This window comes from Athene cunicularia (genome assembly GCF_003259725.1).
Source record: "Athene cunicularia isolate RWA chromosome 3 unlocalized genomic scaffold, athCun1 chr3_part1, whole genome shotgun sequence".
Taxonomy (NCBI): domain Eukaryota; kingdom Metazoa; phylum Chordata; class Aves; order Strigiformes; family Strigidae; genus Athene; species Athene cunicularia.
This window is the reverse complement of record NW_020799097.1, coordinates 100,587,334-100,609,957: the sequence shown is the minus strand read 5'-3', so window position 1 is coordinate 100,609,957 and position 22,624 is coordinate 100,587,334. Positions and strand designations below refer to the sequence as shown.

The 22,624-nt window shown below is 39.0% G+C and overlaps 1 protein-coding gene across 1 annotated transcript; it reads right to left on the bottom strand.

Annotated features, from left to right (window-relative positions):
- Positions 1-15,276: 15,276 nt before the first annotated feature.
- Positions 15,277-18,655, bottom strand: ATF3 (activating transcription factor 3). Its single transcript, XM_026846134.1, has 3 exons — positions 18,351-18,655; positions 17,302-17,409; positions 15,277-16,355 (listed from the first exon to the last, which is right to left on the bottom strand). The coding sequence occupies exons 1-3, from the start codon at positions 18,588-18,590 to the stop codon at positions 16,158-16,160; spliced, it is 546 nt and encodes a 181-aa protein (XP_026701935.1). The 5' UTR covers positions 18,591-18,655; the 3' UTR covers positions 15,277-16,157.
- Positions 18,656-22,624: the final 3,969 nt, after the last annotated feature.

Here is a 22,624-nt window from a genome sequence, read left to right as displayed (position 1 = left end):
GTGAAAGGCTTTCACTGAAAGTCGAGTTTCGGGATTACGGCGGAGGGCCCGGCGCTCAGCCCGGCGCCTCTTTCTGGCGGAGCACGGGAGGAGAGCTCGCACAGAGCCCCCGTCCTGCGCGCCGCCCCCCGGACCTGTCCGCAGAGGGTCGCCCCGAAAGCGAGGGCGCTCGGCGCGTTCCCGAGCTGCTGTAAGGCAATCTGTTGCTGGATTTGGGCCAAAGTAACAGAGTTTTTATTGTTAGATAAAAATAGAAAAGGTATAAACGGCTTTGCAGCCTACCCGATTCAGTTTATGACTTTTGGGAACGTGTTGAGCTTTAATGATCTGCCTCTTGACAGTGCTGCCCGGCCTGCCTAAAGCAGCCAAAACCAGCACTGTTAGAAGAGAATCATCATCACTGCAAGAGAAATTCCAGCAGCCTTGGTGTGACTACTCTGAGTATCTGCTTAACGTTGGCTTACCATTAAAGAGACAAACTCCGTATGGCTTACTACATGCAATGCTGTTTCAAATTAACTAAAATACAAGGATCACATCAAGATGATGCAAGATAGACTCACAGTTTAATGCAAGAAATATGTAAAGGTCTCGCACAAGCCACGCATAATAACTGCATCTTTTTGGCACTGGTACTTGTACTTGTCATTTGCTGACACAGTGCTGAGTTAATCTAAGAAGCAAAACACGTAATGTTTCAAAGAAGTGTGCGGCGTGTTTGGAGGATGGGAGAGGAAATGGAAAGGCTAGTTGCACTTGGATATTAAGTGTTAATGCACTGTCTTATCTTTAGTCAGCAGGGAAGAAGGAATGGAGCTGCTGTGAGTAAAGTGCATTTGAAAGCTTGTTTCACTTCTGCTTGGCGTTACCTACTACCCAGCCAGCAAGTATCTGGTTACCGCCTTTGAGCTGTTCACAGGAGCTGATCTGGGGACTGTTTGATTGAGAAACACATACTGGAAATACCGCATTTCATAGAAGGAGATTGTGAATAGAAACCCTATGTTTGGGCTCTGTCTTACTCTTCACTATCTCTACTAGAAATGAAATAGCCCACAGCTTTGTGATTCAGTGTTGTGTTACTCACTGTGTGCTCACAGTTCATGTTGAAGCAGTGGCAGTGCTATGCATATATGAGTTAAAAGGTCTCCATATGAGCTAGGCATTTCTGGGTTTGAGCGATCAAGTTACATGCAAGAACCAAGCTGCTCATTAGAGGACCGGTAAAAGACTAGATTGCAAGCACTGAATTTTGCCTCTCATTGTATCTGTTGGAATCTGCCATCAGTTTCATTCATGCTGAAGTCTGTGTTACTAGAGGCAGAAACCTTCATCATTCATGTTGCCTATGAACCAATTCCAGATCATGTTCTTGCCCTCTAATTGTCCACGGTTCCTAAAATTTCCTTTGGTTACCTTCATTCCCATGAATGGTGACTCTTTCCCTTAGAGAAGTCGAGATGCAAGAACTCTTCTTCCACAGACTGCGTATGCTGATCTATGATTTATCAGAAGTGAGGGTATTTCAGGGAAGTCCTCTCTCAGAATCATCTTCTGGGAATGTCAATTTATGAGGGAGCCCTGAAATAAATTTTTCTCTCTTTTTATATTTTCTCTTATATTTTGTCTGCAGATTATGTCGCTGTTTATTTCTACTCCTATTTAAAAGGTACATTAATATATTTTCCTCTGCCTTAAATAGTCTCATAGATTTCTGGCACAATTTCCCATATTTACCAGCTCAGGATTGTAAGATACAAACCCCAGAGCCAAACTTCAGTTTCTTGTATCATTCCATCCAATATGTATTGCTGGCACGACCCTGCAGGGGATGTTTGCAATCATTTGCCTTGTTTTTTTACTCCGGTAAAATAATGTTCTGTGCTTTACGCTATTAAGTAAATGGAGATTCATGGCAGTAGAGCCAAAGAGAATCCGCTTATCTCTCTTTATGAAGAAATGTCTACCTCTGAGCTTTTTATGGAAAATGAATCCAGATTTTCTGGACCAACTTCTCACTTTCAATCTATGATTTTGGCTCTCTAGCTATTTCTGTAACCATCTAAAAACCTACAGGCAGGAGAAAGTTTCTGATATATATTAGTAAGAAAATTACATCTACCTCTGGGAGATGAAGTAAACCACAGACTCTCCATATTAAAGTCCATATTGGTCAGAATTTGTTTGAAAGTCTGAAGGGCATAACTTTGTCTTGGTTTGTTTCTTAGTAGATTGATGAAAGATGAGGTAATAGGAAGCTTTCTATCTGTTGTAAGGCTTAGAAGCTAATATGGAGCTCAATGTGCTGCTTGCCCCTTGCAAAGCCTTAAGTTGCAAGGGTTTGTTTGCCCCTGTCCGGTGGTCAGAGTAAATTAAAACTGGTATGGTTAAAAAAATAGCAATAGGGGGTTTTAGTGCCAAAAGTTTGTAACAGACTCTCTTGTTCATGACTTATTTATTACGGGATTTTTTTTTTCCTATTTAAAAACAAAACAGTTTTCACTCTTAGTAATGAAATGTTCCACTTAATGAGAATGTGTGGAATACTATCGATCCCCCAGCAAGCTCTATGGGCTGGGCTTCCCATCCATTTGAAATAAGAAAACTACTTTGTGATCAAACCTTCCTGGTCCCCACTCATAAATTGGGAATTGAAACAACTCTTTGTACCCTGCCTGTCGTTTTCTAGGAAGGGTTTTAGCACTTCAAAAAATAGTCCATTACTGTGAATTTGTCTGCTGTTTGGTGGCATAAGAAAGCTACAAATTCATGTGTGGTTTCTAAGCAGTGTTTATTACAATGCATACTGAGACAAGTTTAACAATGACTTAAATCATGGTGTAAGTTTCTCATTGTATGTAAATTATTCTTAAAAGAGGAGTATGTGATAAAATGCAGTAACATGAGCTAATTCAGCACTCGGCAAGCATGCAGAACAAGTGTAATGGAGATGCTTAAGAGGAAGAAGTGTGGGATGATAACCTATATGTTTGGAGAGAATGGTTTAATCTTAATCTAGTTATTTGTGTCACCACAGGCTGAGCATTAGGTGTGTTTGGAATAATTGCCATCATGCAGAAGCTGTGGAGTGCCCACTGACTGCAGTAGCACTGGGAAGTGTGTCTGAGTTTGAAGGAACTGGTTAATGCGCTGGGAAGAGGTGCGAGTCCTGGGAGAGAATCGGTTGATAGATGTGCTGGGTGGTTTGTGTTTTGAGTAGGGAGGTGGGGGCCCAGAATAGGAGGGGAGGCTGAGATGAGTCTAGGACTGAAAAAGAGCCAGAGAGGGAAAACAAGTTCTCTTAACCTTTACTGTAACACTTCCAAATTCTGTTCATCCAGAAAGGCAGAATGCAGGAGAAATGCTTTATGTCCCTCTTGGTCTTCAACTTTCTCTGCCAGAACAGTTTTTGTGACCCTCTTGCCATAAGAGAGTATTTGTTTTTCAGTTTAAGACTGTAGCTTACCTTCTGAGGGTAGATATATATAATTGAGAGTTCAGAGGGAAAAACTCGTAACGTTGTCACAATGCTTGTTACTGAGGCTGGTACTGCTGTCTTACATTGTTGCTTTCTGCCATAAGGCAGATAATAACTATATTCATTTTACAAGTACATGTTAAATTTGTGGAGGTAGCTCTGCCCAGCACCTATCTGTGAACAGTTTATTTTACCTGTAAGTTGATTCTCATCTTACATACTCTGAAGAACGACCACTGAAGTCAATGATTTTCTTCTCTTAGACACCAGGATTATATTTGTACCACTATTTAGTCACTGTTAAATTCGACCCATAAAGTTTTTGGAGATGCATGTGCCTACTCTGCTTCTGAATTTTATCTTGCTGCACTCTTACTAAGTAAAAGTCTGGAAGGGGCAAAAAAAGAACTCCCTCTGAAATTTAATCCAAATCACCACATGGTATGGTACAGAACAAGAACCACAGAGACCTCTGTCTGTCCTAGATCTTACAAAATCTAAATGCACCAATAATCGCTGAGGTTATTTTAAAATTTTTAATATGACTCTTGAAGGCACATACACATTTAACATCTGTATCTTTTTAAAGTGTTATTTATTCTAATATATCACAGCTCTGGCAGTGATTTTGTGCTAATTGCTCAGAACAGGCTGAACTTTGGGGGATTATAAATTTAAGTATGACATTTACTGTGGGTTTTTTTTCAAATTTACACATACTGAATAGTCAACGAACCTGACATCATTGGGAGCTCAGGATGGTTGGTGACTGCCCATGTCACTACATAAGTGTGGATTTATTACCATGAGTCAGAGAAGTAGAATTACCTTTTCATGAGGTTGGAGTGATCTGTCTTTCCATATATGATGCTACTATGGTAATGTTGGTCGTGTTACTAGGGTGACCTAAAAACATTAACTGAGTGTTTTACACAGAATTAATTTTAAAGGAAACTGGGCATTACCTTGTGTTCCCTTATTAAGGCATATGCTTCTCCATACTTAGAAATACTCTTTAGTGCTTGAATTTTAGTTCAAGAACTAAATCCCAAAAAGGATTTAAGCACCATTAAGGTCACCATGGTTCTAGCTCTCTGCTGCCTAACCCTAAATTTCTGTTCAGATGAGCATGCAGAAGCATCAGGATTCATCATCTCCATCTTAATTTTGTGTGGTTGCACAGACTCGTAGCTCTAGCAATCTGCTCTGAGTGGGAAATTGCCTGCTTGCTTATCGGGATCAAATGTAACATTCGTTCTGGGCACACACACGTTTCAGAGATTCACAGACTGGTTTGGGTTGGAAGGGACCATAAAGATCCTCTAGTTCCAACCCCCCTGCCATGGGCAGGGACACCTTCCAGTAGACCAGGTTGCTCAAAGCCCCATCCAACCTGGCCTTGAACACTGCCAGAGAGGGGCATGGAGCTATGCCATGGAAGCTATGTGTGTTTAGAAGGCTTGTTTACACTCAAATTCATGCTCAAATGTTTTTTCCACAATGACTGTGTAGATGGCACATGGCAGAGGCTGGGCTGTGGATGCTGAAATCTCTCTTTAAAACCATAAGGTTCTTTATCAACACTAGCAGGTTTTTTTGGTAGTATGTCTTGTCCTTGTGACATTTATATCCTTCTTTCATTCACATGACAGGAGTAGTATGCTAATGCTTTACTACTTAAGGAGCAGTCTGAAATGCCAGACATAAGTGGATAGCCTCTCAGCAGCTAGAACACTGATTATATGTCTGTAAGCAGCAGAACTAGAGGCTTGGCAAAGAGAATAGGATCCTGTAGTGCATTCAGAGGGCAGGGGTCAGTTATGAAATAATTTCACTTTTTCTAATTTTGCTTGTCACAGGTCAGCCTTTAGAGGGAATCCAGTTTCCAGGATATAATAATTGCATTGCTGTTTCTGAGGTAGTAGTGTCCAGAATGAGCAACTGAGTTGCTAAACAACTGTTCCAACAATCATGAATGCTGGTAGGGGACTGTGCAAGCAATTTGGATCATGAGACAGTTAAATGCATCTTAAAGTGCCTGAAAAAAACCCAACCCAAAACAACAACAAAAAACCCCAAAAAACCCAAACAGCAAGCTCTGAATGTTTTTAAATGATGGCACTCTGACCATGTTTTCTGTTCTTCTTCTCTGATGCATTTATTGTTGTCCATGGAAAGTATTGACATTAGTCTTAAATATGTGTCATATGTGCCATAGTCTTTAGGCTCAAGTTTCTAGTGGAGCAAAAGACGAGAAACCAAACGAGGTTGATTCAAATCTATCCCCATGCCTAGCCCCTTACCATTTCCTTTACAATCATACAAATCTCTTATCTGCTTTTTTCATTGCACAGGTGCTTCTGCTACTCAGGCATAGCCTTGGGTACACTGATGCCTTGAGCAGATGTAGGATTGTACCTACTCTCTCCTGTGTCCCTCTGTCTCAGAAAACACTTGTCCCTTGAGTCAGTTTTTCCTCCATGTGGGTTTTGTGAAGCTTGATACTCATCTGTCTGAAACAAATACCTTTGGTTCCCAGAAGCACCCTGGGAATGGGTGCCTGCAGCTCGTAGAGCCCCGGATTTGGTGACACAGTAAGAGGAATCTTCTGTTCCTACCTCAGGGTGGAAAGGTGACGGGCTGATTGACTGCACGTGGAGGTTTCCTGTACTTGAAGTTAAGAGCTGACACTGCTCGGTAGTAGTTTTCTGTCTCATATGAGGGATGGTGCTAGAGATAGTCATCATCTTAACTTCTGCTAGCTGCTTTTGCTGCTGTGGTCGCAGTGTCCAGGAGGACCTGAGGAGCTAGAAGTTCTTCTCTGGAAAAAAGATACAGTTCTTTTAGTTTATTGTTAGCTTCTCATCTGTGATTTCTGCCACATTGACCTATTCTGGCATAAGCAAGATTATTATGTAACTTCTCAAATGTTTTTATGGAATTCTTGACTGTGCTGAAGAGGACTTGGACATGTCTTGCAAAAAAAAAAAAGACATTAGCTTTCACACTGCTTGAAATCCCTACCTGTCAAAGCATTCATTTTCCTAAAGGCATCTACAACACCTTTTGTAATTTAGACATTTATTTAGAATATAATGGTCAATTATGTGATGCCTTTGTGCTGCACAGACTTCTAGGTTTATTGTAGTCCCTTGCAAATCTTTTGGAAACCTGTATGTGTGGATACCTGTTCATCTGAGTTTGTAACTAACTGTGATTTTCTTCAGTAAATAGCTCCTAAATGAGACTATCTGAACTTAGGTGCATGAGACTAAGAATCCTGTTTGTTGTGCATTATGTGTAGACTTTTTCTTGAAAAATTCTGTTTGCATTATATACAGAACTATGCAAGTTACTGCACATGCAGAGAAGGACAAATGTGATATATTTTCTTATTTGGAAATACTTAGTCACAAAACTAGAAGACATTTCATCATTTGTGTGTAAGAGTAGCAGAGTTGAACTTCTGCTTGCACTCTCGACAATGGCATTTCCTGCTTTTGAATACATATTTTTTCAATTTAATATTTGCTTTAGCTTCCTGTAGAATAGTTTCCCTTCTTTTGAAGGGAACTATTATGCTGTGTCCTATAAACCATCTTTGTAACATTCTGTTCATTTGAGTAATGACTTTTAGAAAGATGGGAAAGGAAGGGTCAGTACACAGAGGGTAGGAAGGTCAAAAATGTTTTGAGGAAACTCAGATAAAAGTAACAACAGATAAATGTAAAACAGAGTGCTTGTCTCTGCTTTTCACTAGATGAAGAGAGCCATGGTATTACTTGAAAGGCAGGTATTTAAAAAAAAAATAAAAATCTCTCCTTTCTCTTGCTATTAATTTTAAGGATTTTTTTGTTTTGAACTTAATATTGGTAACTCTTCAGAATTAGACTGATAACTGGTTTCTCTAGTCACCCTTTCCTCTGTCCATGGATGTTTTTATTGTCAGCAGGGGAATGTGGTATGGCCAAACCCAGACATTCAAAAATCCTCTTTAAAAAGACACACACACGCACACACAAACAAACAAACTAGAACATTTGTTTCTAAACATGGAATGTTGACAATCTTATGCGTTAAATTTATTTTCTCTTGGTTTCTGATCTTAGTATACACAAGTAACATTTCTAAGGCTTTCCCTACAGTAATGAGGAATGAGGATCTCACCCCATTACATGTATTTCAGATCTGGGGCTTTGAGAATGTGTGATAAAACCACAAGGGATTAGCTACAAATGTGGGAGTTACAAGCCCTGTATGATTCAGTTTCGATGGTTGTAGTAGGTTAAAACAAGAGGGGAAGTTCCCACCATGCCAGCAGCAGAGGCCCATGCTTATCCAAGCCAGGCGAGAAAGCATCCCTGTTACAGCCTATGAAAGGTAGCTGCACAGTAGCTGCACGCCATTCAGCAGAGGGACTGCTGTGTTTCCCAACTATTACAGTTTTTCCCAACTAAGTTCTCTTGTTCTGATCTCAATTCTTAACCAAGCAATTGTCAATGGATTGAGGATTTTGACTGCAGTAGCTCTTTGGATAAAGGCATCTAGGGTACACATGTTCTGTCACAGAAAGCATGTCATCTAGGTGTCCAGGAAAACTCAGAGCTATTCTAGTTCTACATGGGGCTAATTCTGCATATAAAAGAAATCCTTTGGAGTCAGGTAAATTTGCCAAATGCTATCTTTTCTGCTTAAGTTCCAAAATGCTTGTAACTCTACTGTAACTTAGGTAACTTAAGTTATTATTTGTTTTCTTCAAAGGATTTTTTTTATCTTTTAATGTGTATTTGATTAATGGATAGTTTACACCCATGGTGTCACTACTGCTATTAAAGGCAAAAAGTGCAAAACAAACAAACAAAACAAAGACCCCCCCAAACTCAAACTCAAACAGAAAAACCCAAACAAAAGCACACATAAAAAAAACCAACAAAACTCAAAGCTAAGTGTACTCTAAGTGTAGATTTGAGTAGAGTGCCATGTATTACAGGTATTTTGGATTATTTTACTTGAATGTAGGTGGTAATCAAATGGCAATACAATTTACCTTTTTGTTCAGTAACTTTCTAGTGACTCAGCACAGTTTTGAACAAGTCTTGTGAAGATCCACTAAGCCTCAGTCTTCAAAAGTAAGGCATTTTGTTTTTCTTGGAATGAAAGAATGGCACTGCTATAGTATTTTAATTGAGATAAACCCTCAAAAGAAGGCTATTGTTAGATAATTTCTAATACTGTACTATTTTATAATTGAGAAAAAAATCATTATGCTTTTCCTTTCATGTCAAAATACTTAGAAAGGAAAGTATCAGTTGTTATCCCTGTCTTTCAGATGTTGAAACTGAGGTGTTGAGTGATTTGTATGTTTAAGTCACAAAACATGGCAGGGATTAAAATCTGGCAATTAGATGTGTACTTGTGTTACAACTCCTTAATGCCACAGAAAAGCTTGAAGTAGCCGACAAACTCTAAAAGTTTCAAATGTGATGTTGTAGGGGACATTCAGGAGATGGCACTTAGGGCAGAAGAAACCTGTCAGAGGCAAGCTGAGGGAATAGAGTGGCTAAAGGAACTGAAATAAATACTAAATCATCCTTCAGATATATTAGTAATAATTAGCCTGTTAGAGAGTCTAGCTCCAACCGGTGATCAGGGTACAAAGGGAACACTCGGAGACCTGAGAAGCTGAAGAAATAGAGGTCATTCCTCAGCCAGACCCTCTTCAGGACAGGGCAAAGGGAAGTAAACCAGCAGAGGATCTGTCTGAAACTGAAGTGACTGTGGGTGGAAGTTTTAGAGAAGAATCAGCACTAACCAATTGAGTTTTCTCTGAAAAGCTCGAAGAAAACAAAAAGAGAAAATTGCTGAAATACTAAAAATAGTGTATAACTTTCCCACTGTCACTCTGACTTTATCTTCCTTGGTATCTGAGGACTGGAGTGTGACAAATATGTCACCAACCTTTCCAAAAGGTTCCAGGAGAATCCAAGGAACTATAGGCCTATAATCTGACAGGCAAGTTAATGAGAATTAAGATAAAGGAACTATGAATCAGTAGGTACCTAGATAAATAATACAGTTCACTCGAAGAGAGTCAACATGTCTTTTGTAAAATGAAATTAGGCTTACAGACACATCTGTCTGAGTTGACAGATGTGTGGATCAGGGAGATTCAGTAGATGTAGTTTATGGAGACTTCTAAAGTGATTTCAGTAAATTCCCTAGCCAAAGATTTTTTGAAGAAACAGAATAGCTGTGAATAGAGAAAATGAATATGCATGCATAAAGACTTGATTAAAAGGTAGGAAAAAGATAGAGTAGGAGTAAATTATGAACTCTCATAGTAGGGGCAGGTCATCCAGTGGAGTTCCCCAGGAACCTGTACTGGGATATGCACAGCTCAACATTTTAATAAATAATCTGCTAAGAGGGTGAGCAGTGTAGTGACAAAGTTAATGATGGTACAACTTTGGATAGGAAGGAGAAGGACAGTTTAAGATTTGCAGGAACACTTTATATTTACAGTTTGGAAATTAAAATGGCAGATAAAATTCAATGCAAGTAAGCACAGGGTACTGCATATATAGGAAAAATCGATGCTGGCATCATATATGAAACATTGGGCTTGAGTTTACCATTACTACTCAGGAGGGAGATTTTGGGGTTATGATAGATAGTTGCATTTCATCAGACTTAATGTTTGGCAGTCATCAAAAATGCAAACCTAATTTCTGGAATTATTAGGAAAGGGACAGTGAACATCAAGTTCCCGCTGTATTAACCCATGGTTTGACCACACCTTGAATACTGTGTGCAGTTATGATCCCTTGATCTTGAACTACTGGAAAAGCCACAGTTTTCTGAGAAAAACTGGTTAGTAATAGGAATGATCAAAGATGTAAAACGGAAAAAAAAAAAAAAAAGAAAAAAGAAAAAGAAAAAAACATCTGGATAGGCTGGGACTCTATTCTGAGAAAGAAACAACACAATAAAGTATAAAATCATGTGGCATGGAGCAGATGGATAGGTGTTCACTCTTCCAATTCAAGAATGGGGGGCTGTCAAGTAGAGTTACAGGGAACAGGGTCAAGAGAAAAGGAACAGTTTTCTTCTTCCAAGTGGTGATAGCCTTATGGAAGCTAGCACCAAAAGTTACTGCAGATGCTGGTGCTGTGGATGAGAAATTGGTCAAATACTTGAGAGAAAGATCTATGGAAGGCTACTACCTAAAGGAATCATGTCAAACTTGTGTGACTCATGAACTGAAAATAGTCAGAGTGTGGGAAAGCACCCAGAGGAAGAATTCTTGCACTGTTCTTCTCTTTCCTTGGACAGCTGCTTTTGATCACTGCTGTAGAAAGAAAACTGGGTTGGGTGGACCTTTGGTCTGAACTGGTGGAGCTGTTTAGTTGGGAATGCAGGCAGCTACTCAACAGGCAGCTACATGACATATGCTAACCTGAGGAGCTGAACGATACCCGAGCTGGCTTTAAATGAGCTACCTCAGATGCCAGTAGCAGCCTGTCCTCTGGCTGCACGGAGAGCTCATCCTCTCAGTGGCATCAATTAGCCTGTGCTGAGTTTCTTGCTGTCATCACTGGGATGTTCCCAGTACTAAGCTAGTTTATATAAAAGTATTGCTATGCCACACTACTATTTGCTGTGTGGGCATACCCACTGTCTGAGTGGGCATGTTGGTGCACCAGTTCTTTTGGCAGAGCCTACAGATAGGAAGTTGCTAAATTCTCAAAAGCAGAAAAAAAGGATTCCAGCTTCAACTCTCAGTTTATTTCCATTTTATATTTATTAATTTCGCAGTTCTAATAATTTTTCTGAATGTCAGCTCTAGTACACTTAGCTTGGGGTCTGAAAATCCTTAGGATTTGTTTGGTTTTTTGGTTCATGCATCACCAATAGTAAAGATACACAGCCAGAACTGATGCTGTATCAAGAATAAACTCCAGTGTATTGTCTTTTAACTGTGATGGATTTGAAGATCTAATAGTACTGAAAATTAGTAAATAACTGTTTTTATCACTAAACTCAGCACTTCTGACTCAGTGTCTACTAAGGAAATGAACTTTCGATAACAGGATTTAAAAATAATATTATCCCCCTTTATCTTAAAAAGGAATTATGTCTACTATATAAATGAAAATATTATATCGGTGGCATTACAAAAAAATGAAGAATATTACTAAGTACTTAGGTAAATTCATATTCTTGCACATTTTAATCATGTGATTCTCAGGGTCTCCAGTTGGGGGCACTGGGCAAACATAGAAACATGGCAATGGCCAGCGTGGGTGAGACTTGTACATAGTCCAATATTGTGCTGAAGGGGAAAAAAAAAAAAAAAAGCCTAAGAAAAATGGATGTGAGATACAGTTGTCATTCTGGATTCAAGAATCTTTTAAGGTGAAGGGGACTTTGTTTTCAAAACTCTTTTGCTACTACCAAACAACTGTATTGTTTTATTTTCATTACCCATAAATCATCTAGTTTCTTTTGCAGAACAAAGAATCAGTGATTTTAAAACTATCCCCTTGATCAATAACTTCAAATTCTAATGGGCCCAGGTGGAAAAGTTAATGTAAATTTAAATTTGTTACCGTTCAGTTTCATTAAATGTTTCAAGCCTAACATAAATAATTGGCTCTACGTACCTTCAATATTGCTATTTATTCATTATCAAGGGAAGAGACAGAAAAACAAATTACAAGATGCTCTTTAGTCATGAACAGTGTAAAGCCCAGCATGATTTAAGGTCTGCTTGAATCTGCACACACACAGATTTAGCATCTAGAAGAAGACCTAAGAGAAGATACAACATATTATTTTGTTCAAGGAATATCAATTATGCTATTATGAATATGTCATAGAGAGCAATGGTGGTTTCATGGTTTCAACTCATACCATTTAATGAAAATAAATATAAAATGTCAGTTCAGGAATTCATAGCCCTAATTCTGTTGATGAGGTTTTCTAAAACAGGCCGGGCACATGATTTATAAATTTACCAAATTAGAAGTGAGTCAGATATTCAAAAGTAAAATTCTATAAAACCTAGAGGAGAATGCGTGAGAGGGTGAATACATGTATTGGGACTGCACATCTGTAAATGGATGTACCAATAAGGAAAGTAAGCATTCAACACTGCCAAGCTCATAGTAGCCTAGATCTTCCTTCCAGCTGATATTTTTAACAAGATTTTGCAATAGTGCAATGGATTTCCTGGTCCCTGGAGCTCCTAGACTTCCATCTGACCCCTGTAGTAGAAGTTATGACTGCTTGCAAAGGATTGAAGCCAAAAGTTTTTGTCCACATAACTGGCTGTCAAAACACAGGGACTTCTGTCTGGGTGTAGATACTTAGTTTTGGAAAGGCAGGATAGAACATTTTGTTCATCTTTCCTCATGCTTCTCCACGCACACACCCGCACAAACACATGCACACACACTGACACACGGAGAAAAAAACCAAAGCCCTAATCATGCTATACTTTTTTTCCATGTAACCATAGAAAGCAATCTATAAATATTAAAGCTTCACAGCAGCAAAAGCATTAAACCCATTAGGTAATCAGAAAGCTGAAATAACTATCAGCTGGTCCGTTGCAAGGTTAGGAAAGGTTCAGGAGTTCTAATTTCCAGTCCTTTAATCTAAGCCCTAGGCCACGAATAAGAAATTAGCCTGGAATTTATGATCAACCTTGTAGTAACAAAACTTTGTTTATACCTTGACAAGCAGTGAACAGTAACAATTCCACTTTAAAAGACATTTATTTTTGCAAACCTATAAAACATGTTTGCTTTTTAATATCTCCGTGTTGTTTTAAGAAAATGAACTTGCTCCTGGACCTTGAAACTCAGAATGAATTAAATGACACGTGAATAAATATATATTAATTCTTTTTTATTAAAGTATCAAAACAAACTTGAGAATAGAAAACAAACTGCTTTTAATGCATTTTAAGGGTTCTCCTGAATAAAGTATATTTTTAGAAAACTCATGCAACATACTACTCCTGTCTAGCTGTTTAAACACTGTTTTCCTGGGCACAGTCAAATGAACTTGAGGACCATAATTTCTAGAGTAGCGTGCAGGAGCACGCATGCACACACACACATACAAAAGCAGTAGAAAGCAGCTATGACTGCACATATAAAGAAATAAAAATAGATTATCTTCTGACAATAGGAGTGGTACCATATTAACATTTGGCATGCTAAGTAAATAACATCAAGCACAAAAGCATGACGCCTGCGTCACCAGTGATATGGTTAAAAGCAACCATACAAATTCCCTAAGGGAGACACATGAATTCTGTCGTTATATGCTAGTCTCTGTGGTAACACTTTATAACAGAATAGGAGGCAAACAGCTTTGCTGGTATTTGATGCGCAAAAGGCAAAGCCAAGGTGTATGATACCGGGATGATGCCTTGGTTTTTTATTTCCACATTACAGAAGTCAAATATCAATGAACAGCATTTTACAAGTTTATTGTAACACACTTCATGTATATCTGTTGTCTGATAAATAGCTGGCCCAATTCCCCATGGAACTTGCCCTCTAAGCCAGAGAAGTTGCAGCAGAGGTTCCATATTCTGCCTACAGACATGAATAAAACTCTCACTGAAATCAATGGAAGCTCCTTCCAACATACAGAAAGATAACGGATTCTCAGGACAGAATCAGACCTAGCATGTCATCTTTGTAATACATTCACTTTTCAGATGCATGAAGTACATATCTTTAAAACATGATATAGGACATTACAATATATCCAGATCTTAGGAAAATGTACTAAGAAGTTCTGTTGCAGAATATAATGATCATATAAGGATCACGTATGATATCTGATAGACTCATCCAGGACTTGTAGGGTAAGAAGCTTATGGCTGAGGTATCTTTAAGTTTAGCCTTTAGAACAAAACCACCATTTCAACACTGCATAACTGGTGTAAAATATTATGTACTGGAAGCTTCATTCTTACTGTCTGCTTCGTTTAAATTGTGATATTGAACAGCTAGACACCACCGATGGAGGTACAGAATTTTGGAAGCTATAAAGTCTGCACCCAATTGTTCAAGATACTCAGTACCTCATCTGTGGAAAAGATGAAAGGTAAGTGTTTTCAATAGTGGTATCTCAAATACAACTGGTGAAGTTTAGGAATATATAATATTAAACACCAAGAGATAAAAGTAAAAAGACAGCACAACACCTGTGTTTTCAGTTTTATCTTACTCACAGTATTTATTAACTCTACTCATTACGATATTAGTGATAAATAAGGTTAATGTTTTCTTTTACAAAAAATTGTAAGGATATATTTTATAGGATTAAACAATCTGAGAATTTCACAGAAACATCAGAATTTAAACACTCATAGCTCCAACTGTTTTGTCCAGCAGCTCTTCTACCAATTCAAAACCATCTAAGGTTAGTATTTAATAAAAAATAAAACCAATAATCCACTACATCAAAACTCTTGCCTCCTTTAGATTCTAATTAACACTTTTGATTGACTGTATTTGCCACTCAAATGTAAAACAAAAGTAGCTGGAATCATAATTTTTTTTCCTATGAATCACTTGACAAAAGGAAGTAATCCTGACCAGGATGGAAAAAGCTTTGTCAAACTCTTATGCCTATAAGAGCTATCTGCATAAGCAGACCCACTGAACTCCAGGGAACCTCTTCTGTGAGTGAGGGTTAATAGCATGAATTAAGGCTTGTAGGATTAGATCCCAGATTATTTATTTAAAAAAAAACCAAAACAAAACAAAACAACCAACAAACTTTTCATGATTCATGAGCCTGGGATTCGGTCCTGCAGTTCTTTACCCAGGCAGAACCTGTATCTATATCCCTCCATAGTTAATTTCCTCTTTCCAGTGGATCCAATTCACAGAGTCATCAAGTGGTGGTACAAGCTGCTCTTCAGCAATTCAAGGAAAAATTGTAGTCCCCAAAGGATAGTAGGTGGGGTTCCAGCTCATAAAATACAAGCTTAGCTACATGGACATTTTGCAAGAAACATTTCTTTGTCACACCTACTAGGCTCTTCAAATTCAGTCTCTGAGATGAGTCATAGAAAAAACCCACAGAAGTGTTGTGAAAAAAATGACAAAGCTTAGTTGGAACTAAAGGCTTTTTGTGTGTGTTTGTGTGTGTGTGTTAGGTTAGAATGCAACATTACGTATCAGTACATTCTGCCAGAAACCATCCTCCTGGAAACTTCGAAACTTTAAAAACACTCTCAGTCTGCTTTCCCTACCAGCAACAAGGAGAAGTAGTGTCCATCCAGCACAGCTGTCTGTACCATGTGCATCATCAGAAGTCATAGTGTTCTAGCACAAACGTTGTGGGTGCAGATACTGTATACTAGCAGAGAGCTAAAACTTCTGAAGCTGTTGTCTGTAGCTCCTAGGAACAGCAAGTATGACAGGTGCAAAACCTATATTGGAGGCAGAAGACTCTTCAATTTGATTGAGACCAGATCTTCCAAGAGGAAGAATTGCTGTCAAGCCAAAATGATTCTTTCCGCTCAAGAAAGCAATCTGCCCTTCCTAAAGACTCTTGACTAATAGAATCCTACACATTATGTCACATCCTCCATGGATTCTGGTAGTTGTTAAAACCACTGTAAATATTTCCACGTTTGCCATATCACTTAACCTTGTAATGTGCCTTCTTTGATCTGTTGAATAAAAAGATTCCTTTCATCTTCAGGTGTCCTTCCGTTTTGTGCCCGAACTATACAAGTGGGCCTGTGAAGATTTAGCATATATATCAAATGCTGCTTCTCATTCTTTAGCTCTTCGATCTGGGCTTTTAATTCTGCATTGATAGTTTCCAGCTTTTCTGATTCCTAGTCACAAAGGACAGACACAACTATTAGACTGAGTAGTTCAAACAGTTAATTGCAATGTTTATCTAATAGTTGCAGTCTCTTATTGGTGGGAAAGTATATGGCTAGCAGAGAAAGAAATTGCATGTTCTTAGCATCCTGTAATGATAATAGTATACATCCACCAGTAGATAAGTCTAAAAACCAGATTGACTGCAACCTTCTTTGGCCTTTAGAGAAGTGTAATGGACATTGAAAAGCCAAATTCAGACACGTAGACACTTAGAATGAGAGGTATCCAAAGCATTACTGCTATTTTCTGCAAAATTATTCTGAACTTTCAGGGTCAAAAATTGACACAAAATTATCTATGCTTCTTATTAACTCCCTGGAACATCATGTCACACATCTGTAAACCCATGTGAAGCTAACAAAGTAAGGACACAGATTTTTTCCCTATATAGGAATAAAGACAGGCCTGATGCTGATCTAATATAGTTGTGTGTCATGGCAGAGAAAGTGAAGACACAACTGGGGTCTTAGGACAGAGAATTCAGGGGTTACTATGCTACTCATTTGGTAAAGAAGTCAGAAATTGTCGGTGTTTGCAGGCTCCTGGTCTCCACAATCAATATGACAAGAAATGACATTTTACTTCTTTTTGTGTCAGTGTACACATTCAAATTAATGTTATCCCCACAGACAAGATCGGTCACTGAAACAGCAATTTCTTTTCACTCCTACCATGCTTTCACTTATTGCAGTTTTAACCAGGTTTTGTTTTAATATATAGCATGGTTTGGGGTGGTTTTTTTTTTGGTTTTTTTCTTTAATAACTAATGTTTTGAAGGGTTTACAGAGTTTTGGGTAACACCTTTCTGTGTTTCCTACTATGACTGTACCCCATGCTATCTGTTTGGATCCTGGCAGGTTGACAGAGCAAGAACAATTCAAGCCAGTCACTTACTTTCTGCAAACATTCTGTTTTTTCCTTCTTTTTGTTTCGGCACTTTGCAGCAGCAATTTTATTCCTTTCCCTTCTTCGCTTTTTTCTTTCATCCTCTTCAGGAGAAAACTGCCCCATAAAAACAGATACACACAATCCATAAGATGGTGTAAATATGCAACTTGCGTTTTGATAACTTCTGCGTTTTTAAAGGCAACACGGATAGTGTTGTCAGTGCTCACATCGTGAGTTCCATAAGAATGTGATTCTGATCTGGCTTGCCATACAGTAAAATGGTAGTAACTCCATTAGAATTGTCAAATACCTGACTGGAGTTTGGATGGATGTAATCCATAGGATGGCTCATTTTAAATCGATGGTACTCAAAAAACTTGTCAAGTGTCTCTCCAAGCTGACTCCTACACCTCCATCTCTCCTCCATTGCCCAAGGAAGAAGAGGAACAAGGGGCATGGGGAGCAGAGGGGAGGATGTGTCATGAATGAGGCAGCGAGAGTGCAGTGAACTAAGGGCAGCACCAATATTAACACACTCCTTCAAGCTTTGGTTTGTTTCCTGTGGAGACTCAGATGAAGGTGTAGCTATTTCCCTAAATTAACCTATTTCTTCATTTTATAAGAGAAATGTTTTTCCCAATTAGACAATTATCTTAAAGTAAAACCTAGTATGGATATAACATGGCTGTATCTGTCGTAGTCTAGCCCATGTGGGTCTTACTGGACTGTCCTCAGTGAAATAAAACTTCAGCAGTGATTTATTCCAAGTTCAGCCACATGTAGGCAGGGAAAGCAGATTAGCACTTGGTCTAATCACTGTAAAACATAGTCCTTAGTCCATAATCAAAAACAAAATATCCAACTATAGGCCTCAATGGAAATGAGAAATACTGGAGGGTTTCCCAGAAGCACTTAACAGAAAGCCAAGCAGCAGGCTTAAAAGGATGAAGTACGGTGGAGAGGGTTGTCTGTAGCTGATATAATTACTGGCCTTGTGGTGAAACTTTGTTAGAGAATTAATCATTCACACTGAAATGCTATTTAAAGAGCCATACCTCTGTTTTCATGATTGATGTTTCAATTGGCCTTTCAGAAACTGTCACCGTGTCCAATGTCGAAGACATCCTGTGCGACTGACGCTTATTCTGAATGGCGAACCTCAGTTCCTCTTTCACCAGTGGGGTCAAATTTGTGAAATCATCAAACCCCAGTGACCCTGCAGGGGACAAAGTGGGAACAATTGCGGAGGCGCTGACTTCCAATGCAGATACCTGGCCTGAGTGTTGGACCATCATTTTGCTGGAAGGTAAAAAGAGATAATAATAGTTTTTCAACAACTTTAGAAAGGCAAATAATATCTCCTAGAGGTATATTTAATACGATGAATAATATTTTCTTTCTTGCATTTCTTCAGTCCCCGTTCCCCATCTACCCCAGTCTCTCACTAGAGACAAGCAGTTAAGAATTAGTCACTAGTAAAGACTTCTACTTCATGTTAATTTAAAGTTAGCTTTTAAAAATAGTAATAGAATTAGCACATCACATAATTTCTAGGTCTTTCTGAAACTGAATATTGAAAAAAATTATGTGTATGTATGTATACTCTGAAGTTTTAAACTGGTATTGTGTGGCAAATGAGAACTAAGTGAATAGGAAGAGAAAGAGAATAAGGAACAAAAATCAGAAAACAAAGAATTTTTTTTTTTTTAAGCACAGAAGGAGCTTAAGAGTATCTCCATCCTCAGAGCTATACCACCACAGATTGCAGCTTCAAATGGACAGCGTACCTTGATCTCAGCTACATTTAGGCAAAGTTCAATGAGTTCTACTAGAAGCTGAAGTTTGCTAACCAAGACAGGATCTGTCACAAAATTGTCATTCTCAGTTTTACACAGAGTTGTAGATTTGGTTATAAACTCCTGGAAAATTGTTGACAATAAGAGCCGGCAAAAAGTAAAAGTCTATACATGCTCTGGGGCTTCAAAGCACAGGCTGAGTTGGAGATTGAGTCACGAAAAACATGAAGCAGTTCGCGCTCTTGTAAAATATGAAAAACTGTCCTCATGTGCCCTCACGAAGAGGTTTGAAATTCTTAAATATTTATGGTTAGATATTCTGCTGATATAAAATAGCGTGACTGAAGAGACTTCAGGGGAATTATGAAAATGGACACCCATGGAGGAACCTAATTTCTAGTAGTTTTCTGAAGAAAACCCAACAGTGCTCTCCACTTTCCTCTTTTTAGTCATTCTTAATTTTTTTTAGCCAGTTTGAGAGGGAGAGAGGCCCCCTGTATACTTTGTGAAAACTTGTCACCCCACTGAGGGAAAAAGAGGCAAAACTCAGCACTCAGCTGTCCAACATCATGGGCAACCTAGCTAGCTGGTGCACACAGCTCTGTACAACACAAACCATCTCTCACCCAGAGAATGTCAGATAAGGGGTCTGGAAGAAAGCTGAGCACTTTCTGTGGGTAGTCCAAGGGACAAAAGTTGCAAATCCATAAGAAAACAGATTGTATTATCTCCTTTATTCATAAAGTGACTTATGTTAAATTGGATTTTATTGGTTTTCCAGCTTTCTTTGTTGTGTAGGTTCTTGGGAGTTTTTTTATAGCTATATGGGTAATTACAGTATGTGTTATCTACTCTTGATTAGAACTGTAATAATTATAGCAAAGTCAACTGTAATTAACTTAGTGCAGGTAAGTAAAGAGTTGCCTGTGGGTAAGTCAAATGTCCGCATGGTCAACCCAGAATTGTACCGTTCCCTGTACACTACTTCTGTAACCCAGCAAGAAATGTCTGGAGTCACGTGCCTTGACAAGAAGATAGATTTTGCTCAGGGATATCTAAAAATACACTGTAAATCCACACTGGTGCAAATGAGAATAGAATCTAGTTCATCGCTAAGTGAGGTAAACATAAAAATCTGAGGACAGTGAAAGGCCAGTTGGTAGAAAATACCATGTCCAGCTACAGAGTCTTCCTCACTTCTTCCTCACTCAGTCACCACAGAAAAACTGAACATTTCCCAGAGTCTGGGGTTGAAATCCTAAACCCACTGAAATGAAGAGGACTTTTTCTGTCGACCTCAATGGGGCCAGGATTTCACCCGTAGTTATTAAAGATGAGGAAATTATTTGGAACAATTTGTTATTCAGAAAGACCTTGGGAAATTTATGTAATTCTATTCAGAAAGCCCCTGCTCATGAGTCACATTTAAAGTACTGATACGGTTTAATCCTATAATCTCAGAAAGCTAGCAGTTACTCTTTTCCAACAAGTCAGAAACAGCCCTGTAATTTTCAGCTGAAGTCCTCCCAGCATTATTTACCATTTATCAACATTCAGCCATTCAACTCATTTAGACAGACTAACTCCAGAAGAACTGAACCCCTCATTGCTAGAGACATTTCAGTGATTTTCACTGAATGGGTCTCCTTGGCTGCCAGTGATGGCTTCATTCAACAAAGTTAATTCTGTGTAATTCGATCAAACCAGGAGTCTTAAATTAACAGTAAAATTGTTTCTCCAGCCTACAAAATATTTAATTGGGCTAATTATTTTTCGAGCTCTGGTGGTTTATTCAATTATTTTTTAGTTTAGGTGAACTTTTAATTAAGGTCAGCAGCGGCACCAGAGGAAACCAAGAATGTTCGTGCCTGAGAAATTGCATTAATTGTGTATTTCTACTAGTTAGTGCTAAGTGTACTACAAGCACCACCAAAACCCTACTATAAAGTCTTCAGGTACTTTCATACATCTGCTACTGGTTTCAAAAGAAGGAGTGGTAGGCTGCCCGCGCGGAGGGGAAGCACGGAGGGGGAAGTGTCCTTGACCATAGAAACTTGCTGCTCTCCTGCCTGAACTGACCTTCCAGACATCCTGAAAGGCATCTCTATTTACTCAGACTTTAGGGAAGGGAGGGCCTACCAGGGAGCTGAGGCTTGTGTAGGGATTTCTGCCGTGAGCTGAGTCCCATTTTGCAGAGCTGTTTGCCACCAGTTTGCTTTCCTGGAGCTCGCTCTGGCTTCTGGGCAGTACCTAGTAGGGTAGGCTTCCAGTCTACCACTGGGATTGTTAGGAACCACCATGATACAAATAACAGAAAAAAATCAGCCTTATGTCAAAGCTACTTGGTAAGCTAAATATATTCCCTTTTCATAACAATGTGGTAGATGTTTTCCAATTTCTGAGGAACAAATCTGTTTTTAGAAATGTTTTACAAGAAGGAAAATTTGATTTTTGTTATTTTAAAAAATGCAACAAGTTGCCCTTCCTTTTTCCCAGTTTTTGTACAAATTGTACCTCTGTCTATAACTCATCAAGAGCACTATCTCCTCTGGGTTTGTAAAGGCTGGGGAAACAGTATGAATAAGAGTATCAAGCTTTAAAGCGTGATTACATCTGGGCCTTTCTGATACGATCTCTGTTTACTTTGTCAGACCATACACACAGACCTGGGGTCCAGGCTGCCTCGAGCAGTTCTGAAGTTACTGACATTTTGAAGGTGCTGAACATTTCACAGACCTGCACGGTAAGGGCACAGCTTATTCCCAGTGTGAGTTAGTACTTCATTACTCGATCCTCAGTTTTGGAATTCTCCAGAGAGAATAGATTTTCTATTAATGGTACCCTCCCAATTCAGGTAGATTCAAACAAATGTATTAGTTCCTTCTCCCCTTACTTTTTGTTTGTTCTTTCGCTGATGATTCTATCTGCAGTGAACTCTTACCTCTCATCTGCCAATATTCTAAACTCAGGACATACTTCCTAGCTGTGCATTTCTATTATTTAAGGGTTTTCTTGTTTAATATTAATGTTAAAAGTGACTACTTTCAGTCTTGTCTTGTTTGCTGAACTGCAGATGGCTGACTGTGCCTCTTGGTTTTATTTCTTCATATGAATTCCTTTTCCTCTGGTGCTGATGCAATAAACCCCAATAACCATTGAGGTTAATCTTAAACAGCATTAAGAGCAATTACAGTTCACAACCTCTGTGCACGCTGGTTGACCTTAAGCTTTCTGACATCCCACATCATTCCCGAACCATTTTGTGCTGCCTTCCAGCCCCTCAAATGCTGTTACTAGGATGAAAATCGATTTCCAACAGGAAACTCGTTCTCCGAAACAAGTTTGCTGTTGTGTCACGCCTGACTTGATTAGGCAACAGTTTAGCAACTGATCTCCTTCGTGTCAAGACACGGGGACAGAAAGAAAAGTGCGCGCCCCTGGCTCGCGCCCGGAGTCCCCGCTCCGTTGATGTACGGAGGATAGGTCCCCACGGCTCTATCTACGCGCGGCGGCGCGGGGTGAGCGACGGCCCG

Bases quoted from the DNA above. Each gene is read 5' to 3' on its own strand.
- ATF3 (XM_026846134.1), bottom strand. From the start codon at position 18,590: ATGATGGTCCAACACTCAGGCCAGGTATCTGCATTGGAAGTCAGCGCC. The intron at 17,410-18,350 runs GTATGGCTCTTT...TTTATGGGGCAG, and splicing joins CATCAATCATGAAAACAGAG to TTTTCTCCTGAAGAGGATGA. The intron at 16,356-17,301 runs GTAAGTGACTGG...CTTTGTGACTAG, and splicing joins AAACAGAATGTTTGCAGAAA to GAATCAGAAAAGCTGGAAAC.